Source organism: Musca autumnalis, unplaced genomic scaffold, assembly GCF_047663935.1.
Source record: "Musca autumnalis isolate F117 unplaced genomic scaffold, ASM4766393v1 scaffold_4, whole genome shotgun sequence".
In the NCBI taxonomy this organism is placed as follows: Eukaryota; Metazoa; Arthropoda; class Insecta; order Diptera; family Muscidae; genus Musca; species Musca autumnalis.
In genome coordinates this window covers 87,531,241-87,543,372 of record NW_027411977.1, presented here as the reverse complement: position 1 = coordinate 87,543,372, position 12,132 = coordinate 87,531,241, and the positions used below count along the sequence as shown (strand labels likewise).

Sequence of the window (12,132 nt, the reverse complement as noted above, 5' to 3'; positions counted from 1 at the left end):
TGGGTGGATAATGTGGCTAAAACCTTAAAAACCCGAAAATTGGGCGATACCGTTCCACGGGAGTTATATCAAAACGTGAACCAATACCAACAATTCTCTGCAAAAATATTTCGCAAGACCTGGCGAAGACTAAATACCAAATATCAGCTACATTGGTTGTTTAATGTGGCTAAAACCTTGAAAATACCGAAAATCGGGCGATACCGTTCTATTGGAGCTATATCAAAACGTGGACCTATGTACATAATTTTTATCAGAAAAGTTTTTTGGTCCATGTGGAAACCTCAATACAAAATTTCGGCTTGAAACATATGTAGGTACCGTTATATGGGGTCTATATCAAAACGTGGACCTATGTCCATAATTTTTATCGGAAAAGTTTTTTGTAAAGTGAAAACCCCGCATCTCAAAATTCAACCAATTTGGTTTATATGTTTAGCTAAAATATTCAAAATACCGAAACTTTAAGAAGTACCGTTGCATGGGGACTATCCCAAAACGTGGACCGACCTTCCCAATTTTTTGCTCTCGACATTGTCAGTGAACTATAAGTATTTGTACCAAAATTCATTTGCCAACGCCAACTCCTTTTATATTTGGCCACCGTATATTTGAACTCGCGACATAGTGCAGCGTTTTTTTGAGGTTATGCGCCATTATCTCGGGAACTATGGACTTGCCCTCGAAAAAAAATTACAATGACGTAACGGGCGCAGCACGAACATCCTGTTACAAAAAATTTCATAAACTGCACTTATTTCAAATTTTGTGAGGGAGGTACCTGAAGGAGTGGACCGACATAATCCATATTCGAACCTGATGTATGCCTAGAGGTAGTTTGGTTCAATTTGGTTACTCCCTTCGAGTATTATCGTGCGCACAAGTTTTGCGACAATTTTTGAACATTTGGGGAGGTACCTGAAGGAGTGGACCAATATGGCCCATCTTCCAACTTAAATCAAATCTGGACAAAATATTTCGATACCCAAAATTTGAACCGAATCGATTGATCCGTTCGAGAGTTATCGTGCGCTCCAGCCAGACAGACGGCCGGTCATTGCTAAATCAAAAAAAAATTGTCTGCAAAAAAATTGTCTAAAACCATTATTTCGATGAGGCACATTTTTGGTCGTATCAAAGTGTATATACCCTCTTTAGCTTAAAGGCTGAGGGTATAATAACAATGATGTTGTACCTTCGTTAAAAAGACCAATCGCAATGTAAGCTGCTAAATTTACAACGAGTGCTCCACTTGAAAGGGTTTTGGGGAGAATTTTCCAAATAAATTGATTGAAGCTTTCGTTGTTATTTTGATTGAAGCCGCCGACGCACAGTGGTTCAGAATCGTTTTTTCCTGGTCAAAATTCTGTAACTTTTGAACGGATAGAGATATTTTCATAATGTTATACAGATAACACAACAGCCTTCAGACGAATTATAAGTGGTCAAATTCGGTCTGGTAGTTGCAGAGAAATTCAAGGTCAAAGTTAAACTTTTGAGTTTTTTAACTATTTTTCATCAAAATATAGGTGTTTTTGTGGTTTTTATGTCTTCCTATGTATTAAAGATGGTCAAACACCCGCAAATAAACAATAAAATTACCAAAAAAATAAAAAAAAAAATTTAAAAAAAAAAAATGTCGAATTTTTTTTTTTTTTCAAAAATTTGTATAAAATTTTTTTTACAAAAAAATTTATTTTTTTAAAAAATTAAAAAAATACTCATTCGGTTTTTATAAAACTTATATAACTCGTATAAAAACTCATATACTCAAAAAAATGTTAATTTGTGTCAAAAATCTGTAATTCATATGGAAACAGTATAGAAAAATACACATTTTTACCCAGGTAATTTCAATAAATTGAAAAAAAGTGTTAAACGGACGGAACGGGACGGGTACAAAAGTATATATGGACTGAAAGAGGAGACTCCGGGTCATCTTTCTGTGAAAGCAGAACTTTGTTCCATGTTGTTCCACAAAAGTTCTAGTCCATTAAATTTGGAATTTCATAAAATTTAGTACCTGAGGAAAAATAAAATAGCTCATGTTGTGTAAACGCTACGGTGATTTACTAAAACGATCTTTTAAGGCCACAATCCTACTTACCTTACAAAAAAAAACAATGAACACAATATCTGTTATAGTTTCAGAGAAATAGCTACGTCTTTCTTCAGAAATAAGCAAAAATTACGTATTTCCAAAAATTGGGGAAAATGTTCGTCTTTAGGGGCACACCACGCCCACACCTTCCAGTATTTTGACCTAAGTTTTTGGTTTCCTTAGTTTCAATATGTTTACTGTGAAATCCCATATAGAAATTAAATATATTTGACTAAACAAAATTTTGATTTTTGGCCAGGAAAATCGATTCCTGAACCATTGTGCGACGCATCTTTCTAGTAAAGACTCTTTACGTAGATCGTTGTGTATAGGTCTAATAGCATCCAAAACATTTGATGGAAGTGGTCTGTAATCGTGTATGAAAACCTCTTTTCTTGCGCGATCCTGTTCATATGAACACCACGAGTCTTCACCTCTCTGACGTGGATTTGTATCGCCTGAACTGTAATGATCAAATGTCGCCCATATTGTCTCATGCATGAAACTTTTTTCCTATCCATTTTGAAAAGTATAATAAAATACACTGTTTTTTGTTATGTAGAACAATCTCTTTCATTGACACTTACGAATGAGCGGCATTATAATATGGAAACGCCCAGTCACAGGTACAATACCTTGGCCTGGAAATGAATGAATGACCATCCACATGTTTCATTCATAGGTTACAAGTGAATTCATTTTAGGGAATTGCAAAAGGTAGCCATTGTGAGGTACATAAAAATTATGCAAAAGGAAGTGGTATAATAAACCAATAAAGTACACCTAAACACACAAACCATTACGGGGTCTCCACTTTTAAAGGTCATATCTCAGCCAATTTTGCTCCGATCGACAAAATAAGCCAATAAAATTGTTTCAATTTTTTGAAATTGACAAGTAGGGATAACCCCTTAAGAATCCCTGTTGATGATGGGCATATGAATAAGACTCTTTAATGCCGAATAGGAGTAATGCCTCAAGAGTCCTCACTACTGGTGACAAAAGTAAGATCAGCCTGTATGATACCTATTAACGGGACCAGCCAAGTAGAGTGTCGGAGTGGTTCAATGGCAAGCACGCCCGCCAACCTTGGTCACTGGAAGCCCGGTTTGAATTACGAGGGCAGATTACAGCACATTTTCTCAGCAATGGAAACAAACCAAATCCTTGAGCTAATATGAGTGCGAGGTGCACTAATTAATGTGAGAGAAGTCTTCTTTGTCTTGGGAAATACTGGTAACAGAAAGTTGAGAACTTTGGTCAAGTACTCCACGTTTATACAGCTATTATAGAATAACTATTGAAATACCGCCAGGTAAAACGCAACGAATGATTTTGTGCCTCGGATTAAATTTGCAACATCATCTATGGTAAACTGTGGAGATACATTTTTCAGCACATTTGGATTATCATCTCATTTCTTTTTCACGAAAGTGTCAAAAATTTGTTAACCCGACTGTCTGTGAAAAAATTATGGACAGCGGGAAGACAGCCGACAAATGTATGTATGTGTTAGTAAACCAGAGTTGTATTTGAAGACAAACTGTCTGGTGTAAACGCCTAGTAATCCCGATGTAAAATGTGGAGCTATCTAACTGTTCTGTCAGCGCTGTATTTCTATGGACATTACTTCGGGTGGAAAGTCACTACATATATAGATGGTATATTGCAAATCCAGCTCCAGACGATCCTTGCGCAATACATTGCATCCATCACAAATCTTAAGACTGCAGCTTCGCTTCCTGAATCGGCGTCATCATAGTTCTTCTTATGCTCCATAATGTCATTGATCACTTCACGTATATCATTGTAGTTGAGCTGGAAAATGTTGCATTATCCGGATATGTTACAGGAATACCAGTACTGCTCTTTAACACATTTTTTGAGTTACCGACAAAAATCGGTTACATTAAAACGCAAAATTATGAATGATAAGTTCAAATAAAAGTTGACAACACTGTTGCTATCGGTAGAACTTTACGACTACTTTTTATTGGTCGCTATCTTACCGAATAATATCGTTAACTACCGAAATTATAAGCATTTTAAATTTACCGACATTTGTCGGTAACTCAAAAAATGAGTTAGAGAATCGCACTACAGGCCTTACTAACTACTGCTGGACTGTTTTTGGAGTCATAAGAACAATCCTGTAGCGGACCAAAAAAATTCAACAAATAACCGTTGTAAAAATTACATCCGTATACGGATTTTGATGCTTTTTTTTGAGATATCTGGACTGACTTTCCTAATAATGACATGTCATTTAAGTATGCGATCAAAATCTGCGTTCCACTCCTTCCTGTTTGATAGGTTTGTTGATCTAGGGGGTTCTTTCTTGTAACGTTGGACCTCTCCTTCTAGATCATGAAGATCCCTCCTCACATCGTTGGGTCCACCATATGGTGGTTAGGATGGATCTCACGGTAACACCCGAACAACACCTGCATTTAGATGGTCCACTGAAAACATGAGGAGACACCCTGTCGCAGTTCTCGTGGCGGCATATAGGTTTGAATATTTTCCCATCGCTTTGCACCGGCCTATAGCGTTATATGTGGTCAACAAGGTGTCTTTATCTGCACCCCCAGTGCTGCCGGTCCCTGGCCCTGAGGTCCCTGAGGAACTTCTTTCTACATCTAAATTTGTCGCAGGTAGCTATGAACATGCTGTTGAATGTGCCCTCGGGATTTTGAGGTAATTTGTGGTCGGTATTCTGCTACCATTGACCATGACATTCAAATCTGTTCTCACCTCGACCGTAAATGTGGTTAACATATTCCTCGCGTGAGAATTTTAGTGAGATTCTGGACTCCCGGCATATGCAGCTATTTCAGCATTATCGTGGAGATTCCATCAGGCCTCAACGCTTTGTATGACTTAGCGTTCGCAACATCATCCAGTGTAAATTGTGATGGTTCATCCTCGGCAGGAAGAGATCTAATGGAACCTAGTACTCTTCACATAGTCTTCCCCGTAGTTTTAATACAATATTAAAACAAGTATGAACGGCGTTAAGTTCGGCCGGGTCGAACTTGTTATAACCTCCACCACGAGTCATAAAATGAAACAATTAGTTTCCTTTCGTTTATGAAGAAGAGTAATTACCAAATTTCAGCAAATTTCGTCGATCTATACCGACAAATTCCTGCGGAAAGTTTTTAGACACAAAGAAGATTAATTAGCGAATTTCCGATATCAAAAATTAAGAGGTATGCTTCTATGGGGGATAAAGGAAGACGCGGACATATATTAATAATTCTTTTCAGGAATACTTTATAACCCCCTGAAATACTAAATAACAAAAATCAGTCATTACGGTGGGATATTGACGTCTCAACCTTACGAATTACGAAAATCGGGAGGTACCATTCTATGGGGGCTATATAAAGGCAAGGACCCATACCGACAAATTTCATATGGAAAGTTTTATACCCCAAATGAAGACTAAACACCAAATTTCAGCCAATTCGGTGGAATATTGAGGCAACAACCTTCAAAATACCGAACTTCGGGAAGTACCGTTCTATGGGGGCTATATAAAGCCGTGGACCTTTACCCACAAATTTCATGTGGAAAGTTTTATACCCCAAATGATGACTAAACATCAAATTTCAGCCACTTCGGAGGAATATTGAGGCCACAACCTTCAATACCGAAAATCGGGAGGTACCGTTCAATGGGGGCTATATAAAGGCGGGGACCTATATCGACAAAATTAGTGGGTAAAATAGAATACCCCCAACAAAAACTAAGTACCAAATTTTAGTCATTTCGGAGGAAAATTGAGGCCACAACCTTCATAATACCGAAAATCGGGAGGTACCGTTCTATGGGGACTATATGAAGGCGTAGACCTATACCAACAAAATTCTGGGGGAAAGTTGTATACCTCCTACGAAGACTAAGTACCAAATTTCAGTCATTTTGGTGTGATAATGAAGCTAAAACCTTAAAAATGCCGAAAATCGGGTGGTACCGTTATATGGTGGCTATATCAAAACGTGGACCGATATAGCCCATTTGCAATACCAAACATCCTAGAAGTAATAGAAAAGCTCTATCTCGAAAATTGCGAGCTGTATCTTGATTTGAACAGACGGACGGATGGACAGACGGACATGGTTATATCAACCTAGAATTTTACCCTAATCAAGAATATATATACTTTATAGCGTCTCCGATGAATATTTCGATGTGTTACAAACGGAATGACAAATTTAATTATACCCATCCATATTATGGTGGAGGGTATAACAAAGACTCTGGAATAAAGCCTGACTTAAAAAACAAAATATAAGTCGCCATTGTTTTTGGAACCTGGTTTTTACTGAATATGTACATATATGATTCCAAAGATTTGCACAATTTCTTTCAAGGAACCGAAATAAAAACAAAATTCTACAATACCTAATCTTTATATGTCTTCTTTCTTTTCAGAATTTCCCCCCTTTGTTTGTTTTAGCCTTCAAAATTGTTTGTGTAAATTTCACAAAAGAATAAAAAAAGGCTTTCTCCACTCCATTTTCACACGACAAAACAACAACACATCACATACAAAAAAACAAAAAAATAAGGAATAAAACAATACCTTAAATTAATTAAATTCTATTAATTAGTTTTAAGTTTAAAGGGAGAGAGACACAAACACCAAAACAAAACAGCACAAACATGATTAACATGGATATCAGTGTTACACCCAATTATTCGTATATTTTCGATTTTGAAAATGATTTCATACACCAGCGTACACGCAAATGGATGATGGAGAACTGGACATGGGTCTTCTACTATTGCGGCATCTATATGCTGGTCATATTTGGTGGTCAACATTTTATGCAGAATCGTCCAAGGTAAGTTAAAGAAAAAAGAATTTCTACATATATACATATATCGATATATACATATATAGAAGGCAATGGCGAAAGGCATTGATAATATTCTACTGACCTTGTACTAATGCAAAATATTGACACAATTTTCATTCAAAAAATATAGAATTAATTACAAAGTTGTGGACTACGAACTGCATTAAATAGGTATAAATGGTGTTTAATTATTTATATTCCTTTCAAACTGATTTATAAGTGAATGCCTTCAATCGGATCGATCATAAATATTCATTTTCACTTTTGTTGAATATTCTATTGTTTCACGCATAACATTATTTAAAACATTTTTAATAAATATTTTATATTTTGGAATTCTCAGATTACAAATGAAATAATTCGAATTTCAAATGAAATTCTCAAATTACAAATGAAATAATTCGAAATTCAATTGGAATTCTCAAAATACAAGTGAAATGTTTCGAATTACAACTGAAATTATTCGAATTACATGTGAAAATGGTGTAGTATTGGGCTAGCAATTTCAAAATAAATAAGTAAACAATGAACGGAAACAAACAAAACGATTCCCGTACCAATTACACAAAGCCACAAACTATTCAGCTTCTCTGAATAGTTTCATTCTCACAACCAAAACAAAACCACAAACTTTTCAATGTAAAAAGATGAAAACTGTACGATTGCTGAAATGTACTTTCGGCTATGCTTTGCCGAGTTGTTTCATTCACTACCCAAACAAAAAGAATTTTTGGGAAACGTTTGCTGTGCGTTATGGTCAATGACACACTCAGGCACACACACACATGTGATTGCTTAACAACCCTATAAGTTAGCATCAGCAATGCTGATTCAGCATACCACAGTGAATTTTATCAACCACCAAACGTTTTCGATTTATTCACATGTGTTTAGTACTATTCCGTTTTCTATCTGCTCTTGTGGAGTTGAGTACTTTTCGCTTTTCGTTTTGTTCGCACTCACGAATGTAAACAAAACGAAACTAAACAGCGAGCTCGGCCAACGTGGGTTATGTTTCGTTTTGTATTGTTCCTATGGAAAATACGAAACGATTGGAAATGTTATTTAAAGTATTTTTCCGTACGCTGCAAGTAAGAGAGTATCAGTCAGTTGTGCCGACAGAAATGTATCCTCAGCCTGTGTGAATTGAAGTGTTCATCTATCTATTGAACGAAATCCTTTTCCCCAATAATTATGTGTTACGGGGTTTTAAGATTTTGTAGCCCTCTTTGGACCTACATATTAACTTTTCTACTGGTGGTCGAAAAGTTAATATGTATGTAGTCCAGTCAAAATAGACATAGCAAAAATTACCACAAAGCTGAATTTTGGTGGAGAGCTAGGGTTTGGCATTACAAGCAATGTCCTGAAAGTCCCCATCAATCCCATGTGTGCAAAAACAGTTATTGGGGGTCAAAGTTCAAAAATTAGTGTTTTTTAGGTTTTCGGGTTTTTTCTTAAAAAAAGTGGATCAAATCAAAAAGTGAATAGAGATAATATTGTAGACAGAAAAAAGTTTCTACTGGTTTGGTCTTTATAATGGTATTCCTACAAGGAACCATTCTTGAGATATAGCGGTTCTAAAAAACACATAATTTATATGCACTTATAAAGGAAATACGCAGATATTAAGGTGAAACGGCTAAAATAACCGGAGTAACGGGGTCTGTTCAATTAAAAAAATACATGTTTCCTTGAACAGCGAAATTATACCTATCTTTTTAAAAAATTCAACAAAATCGAAGCGTGTTTAGTATAGTTATTCCATGTTAGAGTCATTCTATGCAAAAATAGGCCATTTAACCCACATGTGTACTTGAAAGCCCAACGGGAACGACCCCAACGAAAACTCACCGATTTTTTTGGATTTTTGTCAAAAAGTGGGTTTTGTTGCGCTGATTACGGAAATGTATAGTTTTCATGGGCGGCGGATCCGGTTCGCCGGTTATTTCACGAAAGGCCAGATTTAAAACCGAGTTGGACCTGGAACCGTTTCTAAACCGGTTTTCAAGCCAAACCGATTACTGCAAACTGCGTATCGTTTGAAAGCTTATGGAAATACCTAACACATGGCGTTGTTTTCTTTATCCGACTCGCCTCATGATGTTCTTACGCGGCTTACTTCTTCACATGTGTAATTTGACACTTATATCCCAACATCTCAAGAATGGTGGTGACTCCTATTGAAAAGTCATAAAGACCATACTTGTAGATAATTTTTAAGCCTACAACTTTTACTTAGTCAATTTCAGATAGGTCTTACCGTTTTTGAGAAAAATCATAAAAAAAACCTTTGGCCCTGAATAACTTCGTTTGCACACATGGGATCGATGAGGACTTTTATGACAGGCAAATCCTAGCTTTCCACCAAAATTCAGCTTTGTGTGAATTTTTGCTATTTCCCCCCTATATGCATGTCTATTTTGACTGGACTTTTATCTCAGTTGGTCGCGTATAATTTAGAGCTTTTGGACCAATATGTCAGGAGCATGTACTTGCCAACGAAAAACATAAATAATATCTCTTTAAACAAGACCACAAGATGCACCTTCGGTAAAAATGTTTGAAGGACCGTCGAACAAACCTTGAACTGCACTTAAACAAAAATATTGAACTTTTGTGAGACCGATATGGCCCACTTTCCCACTGAAACTAAGTTTGGACAAAATATTACGAAATCCAAAGTTTGGTCCAAATCAGTTGGTCCGTTTAAAATATATTTAGCGCTTTGAAAGTTGTCGTGCGCACCAGCCGCTACATAGTGGACATAGGGGTTTCTTAATGGCAATTTTATCAGGAAGTATGAAGAAAATTACCTTCATAAGAAGAACTTCGATTAAAACATGTTGCAAGAAAAATCAAAACGATTGGAGCAGAGGTCTTACAGCCAGTTTCTGTATGTCGAAAGAAGAATGTGTGCGAATGAAACACGCCCGAACTTTAGTTTTCGAAATAATTTTACCTTTGCTTTTGCTTCAAAACAAAAAAAAAAAACAAATTTGAAAAACACACTACATAGAGTTTGGACGTGTTTCTTTCGCACACATTCTTCTTTCGACATGCAGAAACAGGCTGTTAAACTGCACTTTTTCGAAATTCAAACCTGATCTATGTTTGGTACAAATATCAAATTGGTTACTCCCTTCGGAGGTATTCGAAAAAGCGGGCCGATATGGCCCATGGTCGAATACCCGAAATTAGACCAAATTTCCCAGCAGAGACGACGAGACCAGCAAATAAGCGTGATGAGTGAAGTGTTGGAGAACTCACTCTTGAAGTCAACCGGCTAGTAGGCGAACATAAGCGGAAAAAGTGGCTAGAGCACCTGAAGCAATACAACATTGGAAGTAAATAAATTGTGGGCAGCAGCTAAATCATTTTCGAATCTGGGAAAGAAGAATGATAGAACGGCTGTTACTTTCAACTGCGTGACAGTAACTGACCCATACGCGGGGTACACACGATCAGTTTTGACTGTCAGTTTTGCTCAAATAATCGATTGCTTGCCAGTGTGGCCGTTCACTTTTGTCAGTCATCAGACAACCACAAAATATTTTGTGGTTGCTGGACGGTTGGACAGTTATCGATAATTCCAAAAAATCGACAGTCAAAATTGATCGTGTGTACCCCGCTTAAGAGGTCGTGCTGCTTTTAGGTCGGCAGTTTGTAGAGCATTTAAAAAGTTCTCTCAACCTATCGTTAACCTCCCATTTTATACCAGAAGCCTGGAAAGTCGCCAGGAGAGGTGAATCGTACAGGCCGATTTCCCTTCAGGCCAGTAGCAAAAATTCTAGAGGCACTACTTCTCCCCACAATGAGAAGCAGTCTTACAGTTGTGCAACATCAACATGGATTTCGGAAAATGCATTGTACTACAGCAGCATTACACGCCATATCTACACATATCAGTAGAGGACTGAAACGGAACAGGCCGTTCGAATGAACAGTCATGGTGGCACTTGACCTATCGAAGGCCTTCGATACCGCCAACCATGCCAAGCTGTCCAGCCGTGGTTGAAACGTTCCATAATCAGCTATATGTGTGGACACCAGTCGTTTGTGGAATTCAGAAAAAAAGAAGCCCAAAACCCATAGAGTGAAATATGAAGTTACCCAAGATGGTTTGATATCTTCGGTACTGTTTAACATCTACCTTTCTGAAATTGTGCATCCTCCAGACGGCATAAAAATCGTAATGTATGCGGATGATTTTACGATCTTGGTGCCTGGTCCTATCGAATCTTCTATCAGAAAATATCCGGCGCTACATCCACTGCCACATTGTTCGCTACTTGGACGGCTGAAATGAGAGTCTCACTGAACATAGTGGTCGATGGTGCACTGGTTCCGACCACTAACTAATCCAACATTTTGAGTGAAACATTCGAAAGCATGTTTAATAGGCCGGGGCGATTTGAAAACCTTAATGAGCCCTTCGCGTTTCTGATTCCTGGGATTGAACTGAGCAAAAAAGTCCACTGGACCATATATCTACCGTGAAAATCGAGCCTCCCAATTTTGACTTTAAATTTTTTATTGACGTTTTTTTTGATATTTTGGCATATAACAGCCAAACCATTGAGATTTTCGATCGAACACAAATACAAAAATTGTAGCCAAGACAGTAATTAAGAACTCTCTAACGCTCCTTCAGGCAGTTTTGGCCTTGAGAAGGTGCAAACTTTTCGAAAAATGTCGATAAATAACGCTGTGCTACAAAAGTTGACCAGAAAAATATTCAAGTGTTCTGATGCAAAATTATATCGTGTTGGGATCCATGGACAACGACAATCCCTTAAGTTTGTTGGGGTCACTTCGTTTTATTTTTTTATAACGGTAAAAGTAGTGAAAATCTGGGTTTCTTACATTTTCAAATTTAAACGGACATATCTTCTTTTTTTACAACGGATTTCTAGTGATCCTTCTTCCTTTTAAAGGGGTGAATAATATCTTTAGAACAAGTTATTATTTGTTTAAATCGGTTAACAAATGGCTAAGTTATAGTGATTTAAGTCTGAAAACCCCCTCAAAAAAACTATATCTAAATTTCCCACGTCAGGACAGATCTTCATGATCTAGAGAGAGAGTTTCAAAGGTAGAAATGAAAACCTCTTGACCAACGAACCTATCAGGCAATCTTGGATAGCATTTACACTGATTCAG

General features: G+C 37.1%; 1 protein-coding gene across 1 annotated transcript in view; it reads left to right on the top strand.

The window, feature by feature from the left end:
• The window catches only part of Baldspot (elongation of very long chain fatty acids protein baldspot), a 133,868-nt gene that overhangs the window by 29,796 nt on the left and 91,940 nt on the right, over positions 1–12,132 (top strand). The window contains exon 2 of the mRNA XM_073986570.1: positions 6,542–6,954. Within this exon, the coding sequence (XP_073842671.1) occupies positions 6,773–6,954 (182 nt within the window). The 5' untranslated portion in view covers positions 6,542–6,772. The remainder of the gene's footprint in view (positions 1–6,541; positions 6,955–12,132) is intronic.